Below are 20,394 nucleotides of genomic sequence, written 5' to 3' on the forward strand. Positions count from 1 at the left end.
TGGACGAGTAGATGTCGACTGCTCGGTCGGCGACCGGGAATTCGATGGTGAGGTTTCCTTTGTAGTTGGAGCTTCGGACATAATTTGTCAAGTTATTGCGGAAGACGGTCTCATCCATGCCGGTGACTGTTCTAGTCAAACGGAACCTGGAACTCATTAGAAAGGAACTCAAGCCAAGAGGTGTAACATACACTTTGGTGCCAGCTGCTTTCGCACAGTAACGGTGACACCATTCTTTCAGGGTTGGCTTCGCATGGCCAACTTCGATATCGCCTTTCACGCCGTCCTGACGTTTCTTCAAGACCGTGCCGCGATATGTCTTCTCGCCACTCTCAACAGTCTTGAGCGTCGAGTTGCCAAGAGGATTTACGATGAAATTGGGATAAAGATAATTCTGCAAATTCACCATGATCCTAAAATCAGTGACTTCCTCACGCTTGCTCTTGCCATCGCTATCGCGCTTGGTTTCCTTATGAGTGCCCGTAATGTTGATATACGGCGAAGGAGGAAACCTTGCCATGGTTCTGACCCATTTCTCGAGAAATGCTGGATCCGCATCGGAGCGGGGATCGCGTACGGCGTTCACTTCGTTGCCGATACCAGTGCGCTTTTGACCGATGCGGTTGGAGGTGAAGGCGATGTGAGACTCGGGCTGGGTGACGCCTGTTTGGAGAAGTTCTTCTTCAATCTCGGTGCTGCTGATGGGAGCCATCGCTGGAGTGCTTAAACCCATAATCGGCGTATCATGGTATGCAGGCGGTGGCGCTTCATCGCCGTTGAGAACGTCGTCCTCTACGTGAGCGTATGAGGGTTCCCCCGCAGTCGTGTGTAGCGACACAGCATCAGGGTCATCCCGATAAGGCTTTGGCGACGGAGGATTGCCCATGGTCGCGAGAATGAGATGAAGTACCAAGAGATAGTGGGAATGCAGGCCAGTTTGAGTATTTTTAGGTCCAGCTTTAGCTTAGGCAGCAGCCTTGTTGTGTTGAAAAGGGAATTATCTTGATCTCACGCGTTCACGGCGCGGTTTTTGTCAGATTTCATGCCCCAATACGGATCGAGTAACCGCCGATCCGGCGATTTCCGATTTGGGGATAGCGGCTATCTTGGGGCGTCTTACAAACAATTCACCATGAATAACATTGTTATTAACCAATTAATTACTTGAATGATGCTAAGTCTAAAGATGAATACACATCCTGATTGAGCCATACGATGACCTTCGGGGTCATTATCTATCAACTCATCTAGATTGTTCATTTGTGACCAGGTTTGTATCAGAGCCTTATCTTCCATTGGACGAATAGAAAGCGCTGAACAATGAACATTCTAGTAATACTTTCTTTCATCTGCAAATCAGAGGCACTATGACCTATTTTTCACTTCTGCTGACTGTGAGATCCCGTTCGACAAAGATTGGTGTTCAAGAAGTGTCAGGCATTTACATGTTCAGTAGTCCTGTTCCACTGGAACTCATGACACGCAGTGGGTTTTGGGTGACCAACCAATTAGTAGTTCTTCTACTCAGGCAAAACGTGTTAGCTATAAAACCATACGGTATCCCTGGATGATGGACATTTTTTCCTATAGCGCTTTAGGACTCAGGTGTCAAAAAGGTAAGTTCCAACCACTCGTCATACTAACTCCAACAGGTCTTCTTTCATCAGAACTGTCAACCCACCAGGAACAATCACTCTTAGAAACTATGTCTTCCGGTGTCCGCTTTACCTCTCTCCCCGAACCTTCCGAGTTCGGTCAAATCTGGGAGGCTCTTGAAAAGCTCATCAAACGCCTCAAAGAACGACTCAAACTTCAGGATGAAAAGTATTCTAATCTCGCTCTTGACGTTCTTGATCGTCTCGAATCAGGCATCCAAGGCGAAGAGCGTCGGGCTCAGCTTTGTAAGCTTCGTGAGTCTTGGGGGCACCTCAAGAGACTGGAGCATGATCTGGCCTTTTACTTGAAGCAGCAGAGAAGGCTGGCCGAGGGTTCTTTGTCACGAATTGCTGAGCAGCTTGGGACTCTGAATGTTAATTCGATGGCTAGGGCTATCCAGGCAAGTCAGATGAGCCAGGCGTGCTATGAGAGGCCTGTCGGGCCGTTGTTTGATACAATCGCCGAGTCGCCTAGAGAGTAGACCTCAGACTTTTGGCAGTGAGGAATTGGGAGGGTGATCTGAATTGAGAAGTCTTAAAGTGGATTTTCAGTATTTTGGTAATTGAATAGGTAGGTACTCGAATTTTGATACAAGAAACTCGAGGTTCAATAAACTTATGGAATATCAATGTAAGCAACGTTTGTGCATGTGAAATGAGTTTAGACGTGAGTATTTCCAATTACAGATTCTCTATCTAGCGACATAGTGCAAATTAACTCAAGACTCTATACACAGGGTACTCATCCCCGACATTGACCGGCAGGATGTTGAACGTAGCATACGAATCAATATTCTCAGGCTCGAGGACAGTAAACGCATACCCCGCAGCAGCCTGCCTCGTTGGAACCCAAAAGCTCCCCGCCGGCATGGTAATCTCCTTCCCCTTAATCTCAGGAGTGACCTTGTTCAACACAGTGCCCTGATAAACAGTGCTGGCTAACTCAATGCTCGTAACATTATAAGCCTCAACCTCACCGCGGAACTCAGAGCGAATATTCTCCACGGCGACACCATTGAGGCGAAGACGATCAGCGGCTTCTTTCCATGCTTGTGGGAAGATGTAGGCTTCGGGGCGAGAACGGGTGAGGTTGGATTTTACAGGTGTAGAGCTGAGGAATTGCACGGGGATTTCGACGAGTTTGCCGGTTGGGAGGTCGATGAAGTCCCAGGTGCGGTTGGTGGGCTGGAAGGAATCTGTAACGACCACTTCGTCTACGCCATCAATAAACTTCTGGCGGGCACCTTCGACGACTTCGTATACCTCTTCAGCTTTGTCGGCGGCTGTTTGGACGATGGCTTCGATCATGGTCAATCCTGAAGCAACGCGTCGCTGGAAGTGCTGGCTTCCAAGACCGATACCTCTGGTTTCAGTGAGGAAGACCATCACTTGCGTCAGCGCCAATGACACATCGCCAGCTCGAGCCTGGGTATCAAGCTGAGTAAACACCAGAGGCTCCTCCCTAGCGTTTCCAGTGATATAAGGACTCCAGCGGAGATTCAGCTTATCCATCGCCCCAGCGATTCTAGGCACGAAAACCTCCTCGGAGTACTCTCGAATATCCTTGTGAATGTTCAGATTCTTCATTGGATCAAATTGACCATCCACTGCTTGCGCCCACTGATCTTTGAGGCCATAAGCGCGATTGGCGCTGTATTCATGCGCGTCTACCATGACATGAGGAGCAAAGTCAATAATCAGCGCCTTGACCTCACGAGTTTGCTGACTTGCGAAACGAATGTGATCTCTATTGGGATCGTATCCTGTTGCCAGGAAACGCTGGAAGTAAGCGACGCCATCGGGGTTGTAGCGGGGCAGGATCATGATGTCCATTTTCTCGAGGATTGACGCTGTCCATGTTGAGTTGGCGTCAAATTTGCCGAGCAGCGCGAGAAGAGCTTGGTCGCCGCCGGGTTCATTCCCATGGACGCCACCTTGAAGGTAGACGCGGAGCTTCTGGGATGAAGATGAATTGGCCTTGATCTCAGGCTGCGACGACGTTGAGAGGTATACATAAGGGATTGAGCGTCCTTCATCGGATTTGAAGGACGGGTTATTGTACGTCAACCAGTCATTGCGCGATGCAAGACTCTCGAGGAAGTAGTCTAGGGATGTTAGTCCATGGATGTCGAAGACACGTTGACAACATACTGAGAGTAGCGTCGCTTGTTGGCCCGCTTGTGCCGTTGTCGAAGCCAGCGGGGATACTCTTAGGTTCAAGAAAAGCAGGCGACTGAAGATCAATCTGCTTGACCTCAGGAAAGTTCTCGGCCGCTTCTTCACTGTCTTTCGTAAGAGCAACCTGATTATCGTTATACCGAACTGCAGTGGCCAAGCCAGCGCAAAAAAGGCCAACGAAAGCAGCGCGAAGCGTCATTTTTCCAGTGAACCTACAGAACAAAGAAAAGACATTGGAACCCGATCATGCGGGCATTTCATCTTTTAAACAACCTTCCTAGTCCGTGACGATCATCATACATGGGGGAGCAAACTTCCCCGCCGATCCGCATAGCTTATCAGTAGCAAAGTTAGCCGATGATAAGCTTAAACCGTTTATAGTAGGTAGCTATGAGAATTGGCTCATTTAGCTCCGACTATGTTGCAATCAACAGCGGGGAATGGATCTGCCAAGGCTTGGTGGATGAGAAATTGTTTGCCGGTCTGTGGAAAGCAGGTTTATGCGTGGGCTATTGCTCGGCCCTTCAAGTATTTGCCGGGGGTGATAAGATAAGATATGGAGAAGAGAAAGTTCGGGGGCTGGGGCTGTAGTGGGGAAAATGCGGAGGTTGTAGGGTATTCTCTACAGCTGGGTCATTTACCAAGAGATGTGAGTTCGGATAGTAGACTTCTAACACATGGTGATGAGAAGTTCTTGTTTCTTCTCTACTTTGATATTTAGCATTTATTGTAAGTATTCATATATGCTACTGTATAATGATAAACCTAGTTGCCTCTCCTATTAAGTGTGGCAAATTGGCGACTCTCCTTTGCAAGCCGATCAGCAATGACAAAATACTGAGAAAACAATTATATAATTTAAGATAACCTAGCGTCAACACAACCCCAATTACGCATTACTCGCTGTTTTGCTTTAATAATATCGTTAGTAAATCTAGTCAATATAAGATAGTTAATTAACTCACGCATCTGAAAGACCTAATATAGTCCGGGTTCTGATCTTCCAGTATAGATCCACACTGTCCAGGATTCTTACTGATACTGAGCTCTCTGCAGTCTACAGCGGGATAAAATGTGCAATAGGAGTTTGTGTTTAGCTTTGGCTTTGCCGATTGACCTTTGGACAAACTCTTGTAGCCTTTTCTGTCCCGTCCACCCTCGACGAAGTGGACGCAGTCTACACCGTCCATGCTGGCGCCAAAGGTGTTGCAGTCGAATTGGTTACCTTCGAGAATCTGGTACTCTGTTTCGTCGTCGACTTTGCAGAAGTTTGTGTTGTCGTAAAATGTCACTGGAGGAGTTTAGTTAGTTGGACGTGAAAGGACGAAGGACTACCTACCGTACCATGCTGTTACAGGCGAAGCAGCAGCCAGAGTGGCGATGGTAATGGTTACAAGCGATAGTATAATTACTGGCAAATAAAGATGCTTCTGATAAGGAAGGATGCTGAGGGTAAGAGGACAAGGTTTTAGAATGGGGAGCTGAGACAGAATCGTTATACTGTCTTGACTATGTAGACATCGACCGCATTATGAAGAGGAATACATTGACTGTATCAAGCTCAGACAACTTCTCAACTGAAGGTAAATCTTATCATGTGAGTGAGTGCCTGACTGTTGAGCGACCACCAACTGCTGCTTGAGGCTGTGGATGAGCTGTTAATCGAAGATCATTATGCAATAAATGCAACACAAAAGAAAATTTGCAAAGTAACAGGATAGGCCCATGCTGTCTACCACCAACCAAGAATTAGCTAGTGAATTGCTGTGTGATGAAGAAAACCAAGGCTGACTATCTCGGTACCTGAGTCATGGCTAAGAAGTTCAGGTTAACACGAATCCAGGACAATCGGGATAGTTCTCTGGGGAAATGAGTGTTGAAAGAAATAGAAGAACTGACTAAACTCGTGTTTAGAAAGGCAATGTCGTGAAAAGAGAAGTTAGAGCGGAATTGACCTGAAAGCAAACGTAGTACATAGGGCAAAAAATGAAAGCGTCTGACATAATCAGAAAGCTCAGACAACGTGGCCGAGTGGTTAAGGCGATGCCCTGCTATCTTCCCCGAGACATCAAAGGCATTGTGTTCGCACGCGTAGGTTCGAATCCTGCCGTTGTCGATGTTTTTTGATCTTTTTGCATTGATGATTGTATTTATCTTTTGCCAGAATAATAATTTGTTGTTGTCGCGAAACTTGCCGACGTTTGGTTTTGGTGGCGTGGTTCTGTGCTGGGAGCGATAGCGCTGGACCCACTGAAAGCTCGCGCCTGATGCTGATCGCTGTGACTCAGGTGCAATGCGATTGACTACAGTGATTCAGATAGCAGAGCGCCTCATGTGCCTCTTTCGCCCGTGATATGCATGCTATGGAATGACTGGCATTGATTGATGCAAACTCAGAGTTTCGCACCATCATGATCAAAGCTTGTTCACAGTGACCAGTGACCACAAGTCTGCTCAATCGCCATTCATTCGCCCGCAGCAATTTTTTTTTAGCTTCGCACACGATTCAACCAACAGCTTGAAGTGCCCCGGGAACACAACATGAATGATTGCGAACTGGTCAACAGGCGAACATCCTACAGGTCGGTAATGCGAACCTGAGCTGCAATTCGGGTGACAGGCTTCAACAAATCCCATTCAGGGCGAATGGTTTAGTGGTATAATACTCCCTTAGCATGATTCAGTCTTCTGAACAGATCTGGGAGTGGTCCAGGGTTCGATTCCCTGTTCGTCCAACTTAGGCGGTTAAATCCCGCTATTATCCTCTCTTTTTGCACTTTCGCCGACCGACTCTCCATCACCAGTCGAATGATGTGACTAAACCATGTTCTTTTTGTTGACTCGAGTAAACACTGTTCATTCGTCTATGACCAAGGAACTGTGGCGCCTTTTTGGTGTGACTCCCTCGCGAGCTCAATGATCCTCAAACCATCGCGTGATTGCGTTGGCTTCACTTCCAGCTCCGCCTTGCCATTAATTGCATCAGCGACATTCTCATACAATCCCATCCATCGACCTGCAAAACTTGGATATCGGCCAGTATACTTCTTGATCTCTGGGTCATACTTCTGAACGTGACTATCGAACTCCTCGTAAGTCGTGAGAATACCCCGCAGTTCATCGGACTCAACGCCAAAGCCTTCATCAAGTGGCTTGTGACCAGCAGCGATACCGTCCTCTGTCGCGCAAAAGCTATGCTTTTGAAACTAATAAAACGTCAGTAAAATATGTTGATGAAACTGATTAATTCTTACCTTTATGAATGATCCCTTTGTTCCGCGAACGAGCTGCTTCAATTGCTGTGCCATCGGCGTCGTCACAGCTGTTTTAACTGTAACGAGCAGATCCTTCTGCGCACCGTCATACTGTAAAATAATAGTGAAAGAGTCTTCAACTTCACTCTCGGCGCCACGTTGCACGCGGAAGAACCCCGTCACTGACTTGGGGCGGCCAAAGAGAACAAGCGCCTGGTCGATGCTGTGCGTACCTAGAATCTGTAAGCTAAAGGATCGAAGCAAATTGTGACAGGAGACTTACCGAGACCAAAGGCCATCCCAGAGCCCGGAGTGTACTTGGCTCCCATTTTGGACAGCCACGGTGGTGACTCAAAGTCATAGTGCAGCTCAGCTTCTTTGACATCGCCTAGTGCACCTTTGTTAATGAGGTGGCGAAGGGTCTGGAAGTCTGCGTCCTATCACAGGATTAGAATTCGATTTGGAAGAACTGAACTTGAAGCGTACCCATCGTCGGTTCTGGAAGCAAGTAAGAATGAGGCCCTTCTCTTCACCCAGTTTGATCACTCTATCGGCCTCTTCAGCCGAGACAGCAAAAGGCTTGTCCACAATCACTAATCTCACGTTAGTTTCAACCCAATGCTCAAAAAGGCCACTCACCATGTTTTCCCGCGTTGAGCGCCTGCTCTGCAAAAGATGCGTGTGTATCATGCTGCGTAGCAACAACTACAAACTGAATATCTTTGTCGGCGAAGAACTCCTCGGCTGTGCGATGATGTCTGATGCCAGGAAAATCAACGGTGCAGTGCGAGCCCTTCTCAGCGGATGATGGATCAGCGGGTGCTTCTTTTCTCTGGAGAATAGCAATGACTTCGTAGTCTGGGATAGAAGTGATGAATGGCAAGTGGAAGCTCTTGGCTGAGTTGCCGTAGCCTACGACACCAACTTTGATAGGTGCCATGATTAGAGGCTGCTTACACTAATTTCACTTTACGAGATTCAAGAGACTTCTTTTATCTGATCGATCGCTGGGACCTTTTATCTAACGTTGACTTACAAATCAAATTCCCCTTTTTACCGCATCTTCTTATTCACCCGGCTATAGCGTCATTGATCGCTTGTCCCCGCATTGATTTTATCCTTGGTGGATCGGAGATGGTATCACGACACAACCCCGCTCTTCGGGGAGTATCGGTGATAGATCCGCTACTCCGCGAGAAACCAAAGAGAAGCATAAAATCGTTGGAGCCTTCAGATAGTCGGTGTTAAACGGTCAGCAGGCTATTAAAGTCCGAGATCGGATGAGTTAATGCATAAAAGCGATTAAACTGTTGATCATCCCAAGGTTTTGAACACCCGACTGCCGTGCTTCGGTGACCACTATCCCGAATAAAGCAGTATTTGCGGGTCCGGGACAACGACTTTAAATTGATCACTCACTGAGACTCTGAGTACACGAAGCAACTTTCGTATCATCTTTCAAGATGGCCAGCTCAGCAGACTCTCTACCTCACCTGCGATGGGGCATCCTAGGTACGATTCGCATCCACTTCACTCTCTCAAGCTAACCGTTCATCCAGGCACGGGATGGGTCTCGTCAATGTTTCTCCGCGACCTCCTCACCACCCGACCCGACGCCAAAGCAACACACACCATCACAGCCATCGGGTCCTCTTCCATCGAGAAAGGCACTTCCTTCGTGGAGAAGCTCTGGGAGAAAGCGCCGGATAAGCCCAAGCCCCAAGTCTACGCGGACTATCAGGGTGTCTACGATGATCCAAACGTGGATATTGTATACATTGGAACGCCGCACTCACTGCACAGGAAGAACTGCCTTGATGCTATCGCAGCGGGTAAACATATTTTGTGCGAGAAGCCTTTTACGATTAATGCGAAGGAAGCAAAGGATATTGTTGATGCGGCGAGGAAGAAAGGCGTTTTTGTCATGGAGGGTTTGTTCAGCCCCGCGTTTAATTAACTGCATGCTAATGTTTGTTAGCTGCCTGGGTGAGGTTTTGTTCCTTGTTTGAGGCGTTACATGAAGAGATCATTGTCAAGAAGTCAATCGGTGAAGTGCAGCGACTTTCCATTGACTTTGGAAACAAGTTTGATCTTAGCAGCCTGCCCGACAATCATCGTCTCAAAGACCCCGCGCTTGGAGGCGGTGCTCTGCTTGACATTGGATTTTACACACTAACGTTTGCTTCGATCATTCTTGGTGATTGGAAAGTTGGAAAATATCATCCGAAACCGACAAAGGTCCTGTCATCTCTTGACATTGTTGGTGGTATTGACGCTGCGAACACGGTCATTCTCGAATACCCCTCCGCCAATGGAGGTGTCAAAACAGGAATCTGCACCTCAAGCTTCCGTTATCGAGGCCCTGATGAATTCGGCTACATTCAAGGTACCAACGGAAGTATCACATTGTTTGGTCCCGCAGTCAGTGTCCCCGGTGGATTCCGCGTCACTGAGGGAGAGCGCCCGGGACCTCCTGCAGCCGATACCCGAACCACGCGCGTTTTCAACGTGGAGCGCCACGAGGGAACGTTGGGATTCTACTGGGAAGCTGATGCTGTGGCGCAGGATATCGCGGCGGGGAAGACGGAGAACGATGTTGTTCCGTTGGATGAGACTATTCGTTTGATGGAGTTGATGGATGAGATTAGAGCTGCGAATGGGCTGGAGTATCCCCAGGATGAGAATTAGGGATGCATCGCGACTTAAAAGTTGGGACAATCAATGCGATCGGCATGTAGTCACTCACCGTTGAGACAAATAGAGTTGCAGCCAATTGTAAAACGCCCAAATACGCGAGGGCTGATTTTCTTCATTCATTGACTCACGCGACCACAAAGTGAACAAACAACCTCAGTACATCAGAGTTTTGGCTTCGGCGGTGACAAACCGACAATGATTGAATCTGTTTGTTCAAACAGATGCAGACGCGATGCACTGTCGCAAACATACCTACAGTCGGTCTACACTGAGTCACCCGCCGAAAGCAACTGCCCATCGAAAATGCATTATCTCGTCCATGATTCCTTCCATGCCTCATTTTCCCCTCCTCCATCACCGCCTCGTTTTTGAAAACGCCAGCGAAACTTGATCTTCAACTCAATTGAACTCTTGCTTGTGCTCTTGCGCGCGACGATGCCGACCTCAGGATCCGGAGCCTCACTTCTCGCCGACGTTTACTTGGAAGACTGCAATCTCGGCTTCACCCCGCGATGGGACTTCCAGCCCGATCTTGACAAGATGAGAATGACGATCCAAGCGCTTTTCCATACCGACAACGTCCACATTAAACACTTTGCCGAAGGCTGCTTCAACAAACTCTACGAAGTGCAAGTCAACGATCAGGCCCCGCTGTTGCTGCGAGTGGCGCTCCCCGTCGATCCGCAGAACAAGACCATGAGCGAAGTCGCGACCATCGAATGGGTCTCCACGATCACAGACCTTCCGATCCCCAAAGTCATTCATTACGATGCGTCGCGCGATTCGCCTGTTACTTACGAATGGATCTTGATGAGCAAGCTTCCAGGCGCGCGGATGCAGGATACATGGCGGCATCTAACCCTGCTTCAGAAGACCGAAACAGTCCGACAGATTGCGTCTTTCATAGCGTCGCTTTTTCGCCAGAGGTTCTCGTGCATTGGAAACATTTACCCGCCCGTATACGGAAGCGAACTACCGGGGCCCGGCCCGATTGTGTCGACGTGCTTTTTCTACGGTCTCATCAACAAATCCGACATTAAGCGAGGGCCCTTTCGGAACAGCAGCGAGTGGTTTGCTGCACGGCTCGAGGCGACTAAGATGGATGCGACAGCGACCATGGCAAAGTGGTGTGGAAAGGGCGACCTCGATTGCGCTGCGGTTAAAGAGATTGATGATGCTGCTCGAACGTTTGGCATCGCCGAGAGATTGCTACGTCTGATCCGGTGCATTTTTCCATGTCACGCTGAAGCAGAGACCACTGTTCTTTACCATGACGATTTACACGGGAACAACGTTCTTGTCGACGATAGAGGCAATATCACTGGTATCGTCGACTGGGAGTGTGTCTCAATAGTCCCCCTTTGGAAAGCTTGCGGCATCCCCCAATTCCTCTTCGAACAACCCCGATGGAGCGAACCCGACCGCAGGCGATACCGCCATGACGCGAACGGCGAAATGTCAGAACTATACTACAAGCATTTACACCAGTACGAAACCACACGCATGCGAGAGGTCTTCTTGGAAGAAATGGAACGACTTGACCCGCGATGGATGGACATTCATAAAAAGACACAACTGCTCAGGGACTTTGACTTTGCAGTGCAGTTTTGCGATGATGTCGCCGTTTTGAAGCATATCGTCAAGTGGGCTGAGGCCGTGGAGGCCGGAGGGGATGTCCCGAGGATGTGGGACCTGGTATGGGCAAATGCGCTCAAGTGGTATTGAATATCCGTTCTTGAAGGTGCCAGAGACAGTCAGCGAAGTGACGATAAAGGAACTCTAGATAAATCTTGCTTTTGTACAATAATTGAAATGATTTTCATCTTGATAACGACTGCGACGTCCGGCATAGCCGATATATTACCGTGTGACGTTTCTCCTTTGACGTCAGTGCATGCGACCGTTCGGAAGATAACGTTCATGCGCTAATCTCAGATATTGATGACTAGGCTGAAACCGTTCGATCGCGATACAGACGTGAGACCGCCATTCTCACGTAAGAGCCCTCGGACGCCGGGTCGCAGCATCTCACCAACCTGAGTAAGCCTACTCGGATATCAACCACAGAACCACAACCCTCCCACGCTCATTACTGAAAGATTTTGTTATCAAGCCTATACCGCGCTCGGGTATTGACGGGAACTCAGCGAATACTTGTTTCCTGGATAGCCTATCTCAACCCGTGACACCTCGTATTCGTCATGCTCAGCCTCAGTTCCTCAGCCGTAAGCAACGGAGTGATTGGACCAACATCCGCCCTTTTCCAATTGGTCTACTCCAACCCTGACTGTGCCCAAGCAACGCCTCTGGGCGGTTGATTGGTCTCACATAATTCATTACCAACTTGTACGACCGTTGGCGTAATCACGGGGTGAATTTCTGCAATGAAGGCGTTGTGATTGTGAGCTGCGGTGAGACATGACGAAGTCTAATCGTGTTAGTCATCTGTAGAAAGATTCGGATTGGGTCGTTGGGTGAGATTATAAGTCCTAGGGCTGAAACATTCCAGTGCCAAGACCGTGATCCTTGACCAGCTGGAACTCGTATCGCAGCGTTGCTTGAAAATGGGAACATGATTGGATTTGTTGACTGTGGCAGGAACTTATGTATGTGATTGCCATCATAAGCTTGCATATTCTCCGATAACAAGATTGAGATGACCGCGTGACGAACGACGAGACGTTCTTATTTAAATCCCGTCTCACAAAGCACAGAACCCTCGACCCCAAACCACCAAAAAAAAAGCATTCTCAAAATGGCTCTCATCGAGCGAGTATGGCACGCCTGCGTCAGTATAGTCGCATGGCTAACAATGTGGCCCACATCCCCATCCACCTCCTACCAACATCCCCTCCGCCCCAACCATCCTCACACTCACATTGAAGATCCCAGCCCTGGCTTTCCCATCTTTCATCCCCCGCCAGGTGATCATGAATTCCTCTGCGAGTACCCCGAAATGACCGGTTTCGTGCAATGTTCAATCCCAGAGAATAGAGAGTGTTGGCTGAGACATCCTGATGGGCGAGAGTTCAACATTCATACTAACTATGAGAAATTTGCGCCAAAGGGGATCATGAGGCATTACACACTTAATATTACGGAGAGTTGGTATAATGCTGATGGGCAGAACTTTACGGAGGCGAAGTTGTTTAATGGGGAGTATCCTGGGCCTTGGCTTGAGGCTTGTTGGGGAGATGTGAGTACACCTTGACTGCAACGATAGCCACTTTGACTGACTATGGTGCAGACGTTCAATATCACCGTCATCAACAGTATGAAGAGGAATGGCACAAGTATTCACTGGCACGGCATCCGTCAGAACCAGACCATGGATATGGACGGTGTCAATGGCATTACTCAGTGTCCTATTGCGCCAGGTGATAGCTTCAGCTATATCTTCAATACGACGCAGTACGGAACATCTTGGTATCACAGCCACTACTCTGTACAATATGCAGATGGTCTTCAAGGCCCGATCGTAAGCCCTTCACAACCCACCCAAGGGAGATTCCGCTAATGACCCAGACAATTCATGGCCCTCAATCTGCCCCTTATGATGCGACCAAGAGGCCTCTGCTCATGACAGATTGGTGTACGTACTCCAAACCCGTGTTCTAGACACCTACTGACCAAGCATGTAGCTCACGAGAGCGCATTCAGGCTACTCTTCCCAGGCTCCCTATTCTCCAACAAGACCATTCTTCTCAACGGCGCAGGCAACGTCTCCCACTACGGCTACACTCCAACTCTCCCTATCCCTGACAACTATGAGTTATACTTCAACAAGACTCCAACCGACAAGCCAACTCGCCCCAAGAGATACCTGCTCCGTCTGATCAATACTTCCTTTGACTCAACACTCGTCTTCTCCATTGATAACCACTGGCTTCAGATCGTCACTTCAGATTTCGTCCCCATTGAGCCGTACTTCAACACGTCTGTGTTGATAGGTATCGGTCAAAGATACAACGTCATCGTTGAAGCTAATCCTCTGGGCGGTGATATCAATGAGATCCCAGAAGATGGAAACTTCTGGATAAGGACGTGGGTCGCTGATACTTGTGGTATAGCTCCAGGAGGAGACGGTTATGAAAAGACCGGCATACTGCGCTATAATCACTCTGACAAAGCTCTTCCATCTTCTCAGCCTTGGGTCAACATCAGCAAGGCTTGTTCTGATGAGACGTATACGTCGCTGAGACCCAAGATTCCGTGGTATATCGGCCCAGCGGCCAATGCTCAGAACGGTGAGAGGTTCAATGTTACTTTTGATCGAAACGCCAAGACAACACCTGAGTTCAAAGACGAGTACCCCGTCGCTACTTTTGGTCTTCAAAGGCCTGGTCAGAGGTTTAGACCACTGCAGATTAACTACTCTGACCCTGTTATGTTTCATCTGGATGAACCGAGGGATACTTACCCGCCGAAGTGGGTGGTGATTCCTGAGGACTATACCGAGAAAGAATGGGTATGTGCCAAATACTTTCAAGTGTCTTCAGGTAACATGACTAACTGTGATAGGTCTACTTCGTTCTCACCATAGACGGTGCCAGTGTTCCCGGTGCTCATCCAGTAAGTACCCAACCCATGCCACTTGATCTCCACCTAACTCGTATTAGATCCACCTTCATGGCCATGACTTCGCTCTTCTGCAACAAGAGGAACATCCCTACGACCCAAGCAAGCTGAACTTGAAGCTTGACAATCCGCCAAGACGTGATGTCGTCCTACTCCCCGCCAACGGCTTCGCGGTTATTGCCTTCAAGGCTGATAACCCAGGTATCTGGCTGATGCACTGTCACATTGCGCGCCATGCCTCTGAAGGGTTGGCTATGCAGGTCTTGGAGAGACAGGGAGATGCGAATAAGTTGTTTCCTATTGGCTCGCCCAACATGATTGAGGCGGAGAGAGTTTGTAAGGTTTGGGAGACGTGGATGGATGGGGAGAAGGATTTCTTTGAGGGTGACTCTGGTATTTAGTGGTGGGTAGACAGCAGTATACTTGGCAGGTCTGTGTACTAGACAGCTTAGCGAATCTACAAGATGTCATGGGACTACATTCGTAAACAGGGTCAGGAACCCCGAACAGGCAATCAATAGCATGCCCAGAAACACGGGCAGAAGACTGATCTCAGTCCACGTCATCCACGACAGATGAACCTCTCACCTCCAACCCAGAGAAACTGTCCCTGATTCGCTCGCCAAAAACCTCCCAAGACGCTGGTGCTTTTCCGCCACGGCGCCATACCGGTTTCTGGCAATTCCACCGGCAGATCTCCTACTCTATCTGCTTTTCCGCACAAGCTCCTACCACTCTAATCCCAAAACCACCAATCATAATCGTCACATAGAGCGTTACTATCGTCATTAGCCAACCTTGTTCTTTTAAACTACGCTGATCCCCCGCATCTCGTTACCCCGTGGGGGAGTCTTGGCGTGGGAGCGGTTTGCATAAAAACTGGCGTCTGCTTCTGTCTTTGACTCGAAATATTTACAGAAACTCTTTATAACTTTTGATTCGAAGCTTCTGATGAAGATGGCGACATCAATTGCTCAAAGTCCAGGTGGTCATGACCATAAACCTGATGATGCAGCGCGCAACGAGCATATTGAACGGGCGCTTGACAACGTTGAGTCGAGACCAAACGATGACGCCATATTTTCAAAGTTTCCCAAGATGGACAAGGTAGATGAGTTTGGAGCCCATGCGAAAACGGACCCGAGAGAGATTGCGCTCGTTAAGAAATTGGATAAATACATTCTCGTGAGCATCCAAATCCAATGATTATTCGTTTGTTCTGACTGGTGTTTTAGCCTATGTTATGGTTCATGTACCTATTCAATTACCTCGATCGCAACGCCCTGGTCAATGCGCGGCTTAACAGCCTGGAAGAGGATCTTGGTCTTGTTGGGACGCAGTATAATACTTGCGTTTCGATTCTGTTTGTCGGATACATGTAAGTTCATTCGCCTTCGATTTCAGAGGGACCAGTAGCTAACGCATCCAGTGCCGGCCAAGTCCCAAGCAACATGCTCATCAACAGAGTCAAGCCCTCTTGGTACATGGCTGGATTCTGTCTCGCTTGGTCTGTCGTCAGTCTAGTGACTTTCTTGGCGAACAGTTACGGAAGCATGGTTGCGCTTCGCTTCATCCTTGGAGTAACTGAAGCACCAGTGAGTATTGCCTTCTAAATTCAGGAATCACGTCTAACCTCTAGTAGTTTTATCCTGGAGCTTTATTCATTCTAAGCATGTTCTACACCCGCAAGGAACTTGCTGTCAGACTGGCTATCTTCTATACAGGGAACATGATAGCTAGTTCCTTTGCGGGCCTCATCGCCGCTGGAGTCTTTGCTGGCCTTGACCAAAAGCATGGTCTGGCTGGTTGGCAATGGTACGTAGCTCATTCAAGACCCCTTCGCAGCGCTCACCATATCACCGCAGGCTCTTTATCATCCAAGGCGCCTTATCAATCCTCACCGCCATCTTAGCATTCATCTTCCTCCCAGACCATCCCCTCACCACCCGCTGGCTCTCGGAAGAGCAACGACAGCTTGCGTATAACCGCATCTATACCGATACAACAGATGTTCGTGAAAAGACGAGTGTGTGGATCGGCCTCAAAGAATCTGCCTCTGATTGGCGAACATGGGCACTGTGTCTTATGTACAATCTTCACCTCTCATCGGTCGGCTTCCAGAATTTCCTCCCAACCGTCATGAGGACTCTCACGGACAGCAACACCATCGCTTTAGTCCTGACATGCCCACCGTATCTCCTCGCCGCTGGGATCGGGATCGCTATGGCGTGGACATCGGGGCGCTGGAATGAACGCACGCTACACATCACCATCTGCAAATGCATCGTCATCGTCGGATTCATCATCGCTGTCTCAACGTTGAACATAGCAGCTCGGATGTTCAGCATCTACCTCTTCGTCGGTTTCAGCTTTGGTATCAATAACATCATCCTTGCGTGGATTAGCGCAACAGTCGGGCAGACAAGCGAGAAGAAAGCCGTGTCTCTTGCGATTTGTAATACCTTTGGGAATCTGGCGCATGTTTACACGGCTTATCTGTGGCCTCCTTCTGATGAGCCGCGATACACGACTGCTTGGGTTTCGAGTATTGCATTTTCGCTTGGTGTTGTTGTTATTGCGTGGGGGTTGAGGTTCCATTTGAAGCATTTGAACAAGAAGACGAGGAGGGATCATCCTGAGGTTACGAACTTTTATGTTTATTGACAAGGAGTTGTGTATATTATGCACGTTATGCAAGTCAACGCGTGGAAGCTGATGGTTATGCATCATGCACAAGTAATGTCGATATTCATCTAAGGCAATGAATCCGTGGATGAATTTATTTAGGTATATAGCGCAAAGTTCAGTATTATCCTTGATCGAAGTACTGCTTGGAGTTACTAGATGTGCTGCTAAATTCTGCTCCTCTGTTCTCTTATGTGCATGTGAGGGGCTTGAGATAGTTTGGTGATAACGTGTTTACCATATAAATTCTTGGGTGGCTTTGCGCCAGGATCCGATACCAGGCGTTTTTCGACTCGAACTTTCTTAATAAACAGAATATCAGCAGGCAGGGAATGCTCTTGCATCCTTATACGAAATGAATTGCTGAGCGACGAAACCAGTAAGTGCAAGGACTGACATCTCGATTTGAAGTTGACTACCCTACAAGCGCACCGTAAAAGATTAACACTTATCTTATCTCACTCTCTCCGTGACGTCAGACTTGGCACCATTCGCGCGAAGAAACATTTAAGAGACGCGACTCGGGGTGAAACAACAGATCACGATGCGCGGCAACGACGGGTAAAACACCAACTCCACGCTTGATTCTAAATGCAACGCTACACACAAATCTATGATGCTACACTAATTCTATACCATGTATTGAATCGTCCGTCTCTGTCGTCTCTTCTCCTGCTCCTCCCTCTCCCTCTCATCATCCTCGGACGAATGATCCCCCGAAAACACAGCAAACTCATTCCTCGCCAGAACAGCAGGTGGGATCTCACCAGGCAGTATCCCGTTCTCGTCGACAGGCCTGCTGAAGCGGTTGAACGCGATAAAGTTGTCTTCATCAGCGGCGATCGCGTTGACGGGCGTCGCTGAGGTGAATGACTTGCGGCGGATGGAAATGGCGTCGTCTTGGATGGGCTCAACGCCTCTCTTGCGGTAGACAAAGTCTAGAAGAGGGATCGAAAGCCCGTGCACGACGATGGAGAAGAAGACGAGAAAGTAGATGACTGGGCCGAGAGCGGCGAGAAGATCGCGCTCTTCTTGGTCTGCGTCTTCGGGATGAGGAAACAAGTGCTTCATGTGCTCAAGGTAGAAAACGGCACCGACACCAATAGGCCCGAAATAACCCATGAAAAGCGCCTCCTTGTAATCCCTGACAACAGCAGGCATGGCCTTGTACAGTAGCAGAATTGCCGGGATGCGACGAAACGCAAGGACCATGAAGCCAAGAGCGATAAGTCTGGGCACCGTAACGCCAGTGCCGTCGGGGTCGTGGAATGACTCCCAGGGAAGAACAATGCCGATAAACATGAAACCGCCAAAGTTGAGGAGCACGTCGATGCAGTGGTTGACTTCGTCGTGGCGGCGATGCGTCTCGGCGAGGAATTCGCCGTCCCAGTTGAGCATGTTGCCCGCGACGGTGCAGGCGACGAGATCGTTTGTACCGATGGCGCCGGTCGTGCCGATGATGAAGAGGCCGAGGGCTGCGGGGAAGAGGAGGTAAGATTCTTCATCGACCCATCCTCTGCCAATTGTTAGCATCGCTTATCAATTGTGCATGCAGTCATGGACACTTACCGACGCATCGCGTACTTGATGGCCTTGCATGACGTGAAACCGACAACTGCACCGTAGGCGATACCCATGGCGACGTAGTAGAGCCAAGTCTCGACGACCCAGTTCTTCATGGCTTCACCAATGCCTCCACCTAGACGACCAACCTCCTCACTAGCGCGTACAGCAAGATGCGCGGCTTCAGCACCACTTTGCTCAGGATGCTCGTATGCATGTCGCATCAAGTAAACAGCAAGCATGAGGAACGGGAAGCCTATAGCCATCAGTAACTCGATTAATCATCACAGCGCAATAAACATACCGAATCCATCGTTGGCTCCAGCTTCAGACGAGATGATCTCTCGAAGATGTCGAGGAACATACTTGTCCGCAAAAGGACCCTTCGCAACAGCTTGCGAAAGCACCGGGTCAGTGCATGTAACGCATGATGCGAGGGCCAGTGCAGCAAGAAGACTAAGCTTGGGGACGGTAGCGAGAATGCAGCCTGTTGTCAGTAGCCACATGAGGGTCATGATTGGCAGCAAGCACATGAGCAACTCTTTCCAGCGAGTCACGTTGTACTTTGCCGGTAGCGAGTAGCCAGCGATGACGAGCTGAACACCAATGACAACTCGCATCAGGCCCTATAGAGGTCAGTCACAGAGCATCATAGCAGTTTCGGTGTCACTTACCAGAGCAATGTCCTCAGTCTGGCCTGGCTCTGCCGAGCCCCATCTCTCACTATCGAGAAACTTGGCTGACACGGGCCCAAGAATGATGCCAAACACCATAGCAGGTACTACACAACACCATCAGTAGCCATCAGCACCGAATGACCAATATAACTTACGAGCTTCTCCAAGGTACCATGACTGCTTAATCTTCACAGAAATGATACCGTATAACGCCATGAAGCCACCTGTGAAAACTCTGTCAGAACGCCAAGGCTCGCCAAGATCTGGGCAAATCACCACCAAGAAATGCCCAGGAGGGAATCGTACTGACCCAAGACTCCCAACACGATGTTGAGCTCACTGAGGTTGAGGACTGGCATTTTGGCGTCAAGGATGTATGCAGAATCACGTAACTAAATGTTTGGGATTCTGAAGTATATAGTCTTGAGGTCTGCCGGTTTGTTTGCTGAGATATTGGTGATGGTGCTGTAGGCTTGATGACAGAGAGGCTTTGGGGAGGATGTGTACCAGACACTATCCAGAGAAAAAAGTCAACAAGCCCTTCGAGTACGAAAACTCTGCAACAGCGAGTAGGTTCTTCACCAACAGAACATAAGACGCAAAAGAAAAAAAGAAAAAGGTAGCTCAGAGTCAGGTCAAGATCAGAAGGAAGAAGTTCTACAATAGTGGCGTTTGGGACACAGTATGCAGGGCGCAGAAAGCCTTTTGTACAAAGAGGAACGCGGGGGAGATAAAAGCGAGTTATCAAGTTTAAAGCTGGGAAGCTGGGGGAGGGAAAATGCCTCAGACGCTTTTTCTAAACAGAAGCCAAGATTTATTGACGGCAGAAGACAAGGGGAGATGATGAGAGACAGTACTAAAACATGAGATCTGCGTGGGTGATTCAAGCAGGTCAAAGCTACCCAGGGCGGAAGCTAAAAACAGGAATATCGAAGGAGGTTGTAAGCCAAGACTGAGAACAGGTGCTCAAGTGCTCCACTACCGCCGCGGAAGAAGGTGAGGGAAGGAATACACGCCACCTGCCATTGTGTCAGGCGCTTTTTCCGCTCCGAGAGTGCAAGCTGCGGGATTTCTGATCCCGATGACGATACCGAGCTGAGTGGGATT

At 48.9% G+C, this 20,394-nt stretch overlaps 9 protein-coding genes across 9 annotated transcripts; 5 read left to right on the forward strand and 4 right to left on the reverse strand.

Moving 5' to 3' along the window:
• Nucleotides 1-886, reverse strand: FTJAE_12628 (uncharacterized protein; the record flags this gene model as incomplete). Its single annotated transcript, XM_037345694.1, has 2 exons — nt 1-146; nt 192-886. Coding segments are annotated over 2 exons (841 nt in total), but the record flags the coding sequence as incomplete, so codon positions are not given.
• Nucleotides 887-1,705: 819 nt separating this feature from the next.
• FTJAE_12629 (uncharacterized protein) lies at nt 1,706-2,137 on the forward strand (the record flags this gene model as incomplete). The annotated part of the gene is made up of 1 exon (XM_037345695.1): nt 1,706-2,137. One exon carries the CDS (start codon nt 1,706-1,708, stop codon nt 2,135-2,137), a length of 432 nt encoding a protein of 143 aa, XP_037200320.1.
• Nucleotides 2,138-2,369: 232 nt separating this feature from the next.
• On the reverse strand, nt 2,370-4,032 carry FTJAE_12630 (carboxypeptidase 2; the record flags this gene model as incomplete). The annotated part of the gene is made up of 2 exons (XM_037345697.1): nt 2,370-3,760; nt 3,807-4,032. The coding sequence occupies 2 exons, from the start codon at nt 4,030-4,032 to the stop codon at nt 2,370-2,372; spliced, it is 1,617 nt and encodes a 538-aa protein (XP_037200321.1).
• Nucleotides 4,033-6,697: 2,665 nt separating this feature from the next.
• On the reverse strand, nt 6,698-8,027 carry FTJAE_12631 (uncharacterized protein; the record flags this gene model as incomplete). The annotated part of the gene is made up of 5 exons (XM_037345698.1): nt 6,698-7,039; nt 7,088-7,320; nt 7,371-7,524; nt 7,574-7,680; nt 7,727-8,027. 5 exons carry the CDS (start codon nt 8,025-8,027, stop codon nt 6,698-6,700), a joined length of 1,137 nt encoding a protein of 378 aa, XP_037200322.1.
• Nucleotides 8,028-8,550: 523 nt separating this feature from the next.
• On the forward strand, nt 8,551-9,775 carry FTJAE_12632 (dimeric dihydrodiol dehydrogenase; the record flags this gene model as incomplete). The annotated part of the gene is made up of 3 exons (XM_037345699.1): nt 8,551-8,599; nt 8,647-9,018; nt 9,066-9,775. The coding sequence occupies 3 exons, from the start codon at nt 8,551-8,553 to the stop codon at nt 9,773-9,775; spliced, it is 1,131 nt and encodes a 376-aa protein (XP_037200323.1).
• Nucleotides 9,776-10,219: 444 nt separating this feature from the next.
• Nucleotides 10,220-11,509, forward strand: FTJAE_12633 (uncharacterized protein; the record flags this gene model as incomplete). The annotated part of the gene is made up of 1 exon (XM_037345700.1): nt 10,220-11,509. One exon carries the CDS (start codon nt 10,220-10,222, stop codon nt 11,507-11,509), a length of 1,290 nt encoding a protein of 429 aa, XP_037200324.1.
• Nucleotides 11,510-12,596: 1,087 nt separating this feature from the next.
• On the forward strand, nt 12,597-14,763 carry FTJAE_12634 (laccase-like multicopper oxidase; the record flags this gene model as incomplete). Its single annotated transcript, XM_037345701.1, has 6 exons — nt 12,597-12,980; nt 13,032-13,195; nt 13,243-13,376; nt 13,426-14,252; nt 14,306-14,356; nt 14,404-14,763. 6 exons carry the CDS (start codon nt 12,597-12,599, stop codon nt 14,761-14,763), a joined length of 1,920 nt encoding a protein of 639 aa, XP_037200325.1.
• A 556-nt stretch (nt 14,764-15,319) lies between these two features.
• FTJAE_12635 (major facilitator superfamily transporter) lies at nt 15,320-17,026 on the forward strand (the record flags this gene model as incomplete). Its single annotated transcript, XM_037345702.1, has 5 exons — nt 15,320-15,547; nt 15,598-15,740; nt 15,792-15,957; nt 16,005-16,177; nt 16,228-17,026. 5 exons carry the CDS (start codon nt 15,320-15,322, stop codon nt 17,024-17,026), a joined length of 1,509 nt encoding a protein of 502 aa, XP_037200326.1.
• Nucleotides 17,027-17,677: 651 nt separating this feature from the next.
• Nucleotides 17,678-19,646, reverse strand: FTJAE_12636 (Na(+) H(+) antiporter; the record flags this gene model as incomplete). Its single annotated transcript, XM_037345703.1, has 6 exons — nt 17,678-18,563; nt 18,617-18,866; nt 18,915-19,236; nt 19,285-19,391; nt 19,443-19,550; nt 19,598-19,646. 6 exons carry the CDS (start codon nt 19,644-19,646, stop codon nt 17,678-17,680), a joined length of 1,722 nt encoding a protein of 573 aa, XP_037200327.1.
• Nucleotides 19,647-20,394: the final 748 nt, after the last annotated feature.

The sequence above is a fragment of the Fusarium tjaetaba genome (genome assembly GCF_013396195.1).
Source record: "Fusarium tjaetaba strain NRRL 66243 chromosome Unknown NRRL66243_c0000349, whole genome shotgun sequence".
NCBI classification, from domain to species: domain Eukaryota; kingdom Fungi; phylum Ascomycota; class Sordariomycetes; order Hypocreales; family Nectriaceae; genus Fusarium; species Fusarium tjaetaba.